General features: G+C 47.2%; 1 protein-coding gene across 1 annotated transcript; it reads right to left on the bottom strand.

The window, feature by feature from the left end:
- Positions 1–3694: 3694 nt before the first annotated feature.
- LOC109761082 (UPF0481 protein At3g47200-like) lies at positions 3695–4987 on the bottom strand. Its single transcript, XM_020319878.1, has one exon. The coding sequence runs from the start codon at positions 4985–4987 to the stop codon at positions 3695–3697; it is 1293 nt and encodes a 430-aa protein (XP_020175467.1).
- Between the last annotated feature and the right edge of the window lie 607 nt (positions 4988–5594).

The following is a 5594-nucleotide window of genomic DNA, read 5'->3' on the forward strand; positions in this document are numbered from 1 at the left end:
GAGCAAATAAAGGAACACAGTTTAGATGCTTACAAGTGGGTTGAGAAGTTGTCTCCAAGAACATGGATAAAGGCTTTCTTTAACCCTTTCTGCAAATGTGACATCCTCCTCAACAATATGTCTGAGGTGTTCAACAGGTATGCTGCAATTTCTTCTTCTTTTTGTTCTCAACAGCATGCCACTTATACCCTGTCTTTTTACATTGATTGAATTTTCTATGCAGCTATATTCTGGATGGAAGAGATCTGCCAATAAAGTCCATGTTAGATTATATTTTCCATAAACTAGCAAACAGGATAGTTGGCAAACAAAGGGAATCTGAGAAGTGGACTGGCCGGCTGTGCCCCAAAATTCAGAAGAAACTAGACAAATATATAGAATGGGCAAAGAACTGCATGGTTACTGAGTATGGGAAAGGTGTTTTCCAGGTTTTGTCTCTGAATAATACATATGTTGTGGATTTGAACATGAACAGTTGTGACTGCAACAGATGGGAACTCTCAGCCATCCCATGCCATCATGCCATTGCATGTTTCAGACATGAAAGGATTGAGCCAGAGAGCATGGTGCATGACTGTTATAGTGTTGAGAACTACAAGAGTTGCTATGGCTGGAACCTTATGCCTATGAGGGACATGAAGCATTGGGAGAAAATGAATGGCATAGATGTATATCCACCTATTTACACAAAAGTCATGGGAAGGCCAAAGAAAAGTAGGAAGAAAGAGCCAGAAGAGAAAAAGGGTAAGGATGGTCTGAAGAAAGTAACAAAACATGGTGTCACTATGCATTGTTCTATATTTGGAACTGCTGATCACAATAAAAAAGGTCACCACAACCATGTAAATGATGAACCAAAACCAAGAGGAGCAGAGGAATCAGAAGAAGAGTATGATGACCCAAGCATCATTGATGTAATTTACTGCCTTCTACATTCGGCCTTTTACATTCATGACTTAATTTACTTTGCTTCCAATGATCATAGTATCGCTGCATTTGCAGAACATTATGCCACATAGAGTAAATCCCATGCTGGATCCAACAAAAACTAAAGATTCCATGGTGTTCATGATGCAGGAAAGGGTAATTTTCTTCTGTACTATAAATCATTTCCTTGCAACACTATGAATAATTTGCTTCCAATGCTTTGAATAATCTCCTTCCAATGCTCATTGCTTTACAATGCAGGAGAGGTTTAGGTCACCAACAATTAGAGATTATGGTCCACTACCTGAATCAAGCTTTATTGCTAATGCTAGGGACTCAATCCCAGTAGGTAGAGTGACTACAACAATGACAAGTGGAAGGGTGAGAAGAGCAGAAGGTGTTGCAGCTGAATCTGAGCAAGGAGCTGCACCAAGACCCAGGAAGAAGCAGGCAAGAGGAGGGTCAATTGCTGCAAGGGGAGGGAGAACACCTGCTGCAAGAGGAGGGACAAATGGTGCAAGGGGAGGGCGAACACCTGCTGCAAGAGGAGGGGCAAATGTTACAAGGGGAGGAAGAACACCTGCTGCAAGGGGAGGGAGAACAACTGCTTCAAGGGGTGCAAGAGGAGGGGCAAATGCCGGAAGGGGAGGGAGAACACCTGATGCAACAGGAGATAGCACAAGTGCTCCAAGAGGAGCTAGAGCTACTGCCCCTGGCTCCTACAACCTTCTCTTTGGAAATGATGGAGCAAGTGCACACCAAGCCCCACACTTCATGCAAGCAGAAGAGGAGGTTCTTGTCTCTATGATGAAGGATGGCCTGATGACCTTCATGATTTCCTCTCACTGTTATAGCCATTTTTCCATCTCACCTAGTTTCCGTTCATGAATGAACTTCTCATGCATCTTAGTTGAGTTGATGAATGAACTGCTCCTTTTGTTCGAGTTAACAGACCAAGATACCAAACAAACCCTTTATGTTTTGCCCTCGTTTCAGATGTACTGGATTTGGTCAAGTTCTGTTTGAAATACTACTATCCATGTTATCACTGGAAATCCTCTTCTCACTGTGAAGTTCTATTTAAAATGCTGTTGTTTATGTTATCACTGTGAAGCTATATTCCAAATGGTGTTGTATATGCTATCACTATGAAATTCTCTGTTCATCTCTGAACATTAAGAATGCTCTTGCCAAGGTCTTATTTATATGTGAATATGTACGCAATCTACAAGCGCATTACAGAGTACAAGTGCATTACAGAGTAATATGCAATCTCTGTGTATTTTATATTTGTTTGAAATCTGTGTGAAATCTATCATGTTGTCAGCAAGGTTTTCGAGTCAGACGAGCCGGCGAGCCGTTCTGGGTCAGCAAGGTTTTATATTTCAGAGTAATATGCAACTGAAAATTCAATTCTCATAAGCCACATTTCAAATAACAGGGCAGTTACATACTTTGCCATTTAAACATAGATCATGTTCAAAATACAATTTCATTTCCTCTTACCAAACTCATCTCTTTACTCAATCTCTTTCTAATTCTTCCCTGCTACTGGTAACAGAATGACACACAAGCCAACACACATACTAATGGCAAGTACCAAAATCCTATGTATGCACATCATTTGCTCCTTATTAATCCTAGCAATGACCTTCTTCTCCCTATCACAGTGCTTCTCAGCCTCCTTCTCAAGTTCTTCCTGCAACAGCTTGTTCTTCATAGCCAGATCACAAATGATTGTCTTTGCCCGGCCATCCCATCTTGGATCTATCCACTTCACATATTCGCAAGCCCTGAAATCCTGAAGATGTAAAAAAGTACTCAGTGTGAAAGACAGGAACCTTACATTTGCTCGAAGCCAAATCATACAAGCCTCTGAAATGTACCTCATATTGGCAACCCAGCAACCTTCAGCCATAGGCCATGCCTTCATTTGCAACACGGCGAGCAGGGGAGCAGGGGGAACATGGCGAGCAGAAAGAAGAGGCCTCTAGAAAGAATGGGGATCATCACCTGACCGCTACTTTGCTTCCACTCCTCCTTGATGTGGTTCTGACCACCAGCGCCGGCCATCTCACTGAGCATCAGAGGACAAGGGAGAGCAGAGAAATAACACCGATGGCCTCGCTGCCTACTCTCGGTCAACAGCTCGCCGCCGGCGACAAATCAACTACATCTGCCGTCGCCGCCGGCGACAAATCAACTACATCCGCCGCCACCGGCGACAAATCAACTACATCCTCCCCGCCGCCGCCTGCATAGGGTTAGGGATTTGGTTTCGTGTTTTCTGAATCGAGGGCGGGTGGTTTGGGTATGGACGGTTATACAGATCAAGGACTTTTTTGCGATAATTAATAAAAGCTCCGAGGGTTTTCTGGAAAATAACCGCTGGTCTCGTCCGACTCAACTCTTCCTACACTCCCACCCACTGACCCGTGGGCCACACGCCAGCTGTCAGGCCACGCGACAAGCAAATACGGCGGCGTACGAGCGAGGCACCGTATATGAACCAAATGGACAAGTTGTGGCACCAGTTTTTGACATTTTACAAGTTTAGGCACTAAAGTAACCGCACCGGACAAGTTTAGGCACCTCTGGTGTATTTACCTCTAAAGTAAACATGCACAAGTTGGACTAATTTGGAAAAGCCGTTTGAGCTGCCTAGCTCAATAGGCGAGACACACTCCTTGCATGGCCAGCTATCGAACCGCTAATTCATCACCGAAAAAGACTAGAATCCATAAGATTGAAACAGAAGAACCGCTAATTAATATTGCTTGAGACTCAGGATGGTTTTGAAGACTCCGACCAGCACCCCGGCGATAGAGAGCACAGCAACGATGTTCTTGAAGTACTTGTACAAGAACTTATGCACGACGATCCGCACAGGCCTGCCACGCTTGTAATCATCAATCTTCTTCAGGATGTCGAAGTAGCGGCCGCCGAGGCGCAAGTGGCAAGCGAGGCCCTTGAACAAGTCTAGCATCTCTTGGTTGCTGAAGAAGCTACGCACGAGGTGCTTAGCTCTCAGCTCGTGCACGTCCTCCTCCTTGTCCATGAGCATCGCCAGGAGTGAGATATAGGAGCTGATGGTGTAGCCATCGGACGGCCAGCCGGTGGACGTGCACGCTTCGAGCGCTGCCATGTTGACGAGCCAACTAGCAGTGTAGTCGTTCAGGAACAATTGTGTCAGGGAGAGCTCACCAGCGAGGTATCCTTTCCGGATGCTCATGTCGAACCATCTCTTATTACTGGCCGTTAGCTGGACTCCGATTTCCGCGAGCTCGATTGCACTGCTCGCTAGCGCTAAGTGTTTGACAAATTCATAGTTAGGATATGTGGGAGGCATGTTGCCTATGAGATAATACCGGAGGAACCCGAGGAGATGTGGTGGCCTGTACCTCCTGAGTTCATCCTCGGGAAACCTTGTTAGAGTGGAGCCAGCGTCAAAGATGAACGCCATGGAGGCAACGAACTGACACACAGGAACATGGGTAAAGGTCATGAGAGCCTCGAGCACCAACCACGGGAGCTGGTTCTCCAGCATAAAGATGTCCCTCAACATGCAAGGCCCCGTGGATAGGACCGCCCGGTTCGCGAACAATGCGAATTCTGCATTGATAGAACCATCATTATGCTGCACCAGGCCGTGCATATACTGCAGCAGGAAGCAACCATCCAGGAACATCATCGCCGCAAACTCCACGTCGCCGAAACGCGTGACAGCGTCGTCGACGTAGCAACCACGGGCTTCTGCGGCGATGGTGAGGATCTTGCCGTAGACTTCCTCAACCGGGTGGTCTGACTTCAAGCAGAAGTGGTGAGCCGCCGCGTGCTTCACCTCCTCCGCTTCTTGCAGATGGGGTAAACCATGGTGGTACGGCCCGAGGGCCACGAAGCTCGGGGCGATGTAGCGGTCGTGTTTGCTAACGAAACGCAGGCCTGGAGGGAATTTGTGGATCTTGGTCCTAACCCGGGAAAAATCTGATTCAAGTCTCTCAGTCGTCTTCCTCACCAGCTCTTGGATAGGTATCAAGGTTTCGGTCGTGGCCGCGTCCATTGCCTGGCCTTGGGATCACGTGGTGCATGCTATATCGGACTCAAGAGAGCCATACACATCACTATATTGCAAGTCTCATCTCCTCGCTTGGGCTACTCCGGAGAAAACCCCAGATCTTGGTTTCTCAAATCACACGATGCTTGGCGCGGTTCTCCCTTCTAGGGTCATCGTTTTGGAGCAGCCGCTAGAGGGGTCGAGAGGTGGAGCGGCCCCGTGTATAGCACGTCGATGACGGTGGGTCTCGGCGGTATGTCACAACATAGTCTCGTAGGCGGATTCGTCTTGATGGACGAGCACAGGGCGATGGCGCTGTTTGGCGTCGTGGCGGCGTCGACGGCTGGCCTAGCAAGGATAATGCAGATCTCTACATTGAAGATGGGTCGACTATTCGATGGTGGTATCAGGCTTCTGAAGCGTGTGCAGGTGCGTGCTTAGGATCTGCTGAACCGGATGTGTGCTCCCGATACGCCATGTGGGCGGCTCGATGATGACCCCGGTTCTGGATGGTGGGGGCATTGTAATGGCATCTCACACTGTTGAGTTTGTAGGTGTGGAGTGGTGGTTTCTGGTTGTTTGATGTATATTTTTGTTAGATATTTGTTTAATA

Source organism: Aegilops tauschii, chromosome 7, assembly GCF_002575655.3.
Source record: "Aegilops tauschii subsp. strangulata cultivar AL8/78 chromosome 7, Aet v6.0, whole genome shotgun sequence".
Taxonomy (NCBI): Eukaryota; Viridiplantae; Streptophyta; class Magnoliopsida; order Poales; family Poaceae; genus Aegilops; species Aegilops tauschii.

Excerpts from the sequence above, each read along its gene's own strand:
- LOC109761082 (XM_020319878.1), bottom strand. The coding sequence starts at position 4,987 with ATGGACGCGGCCACGACCGAAACCTTGATACCTATCCAAGAGCTGGTG.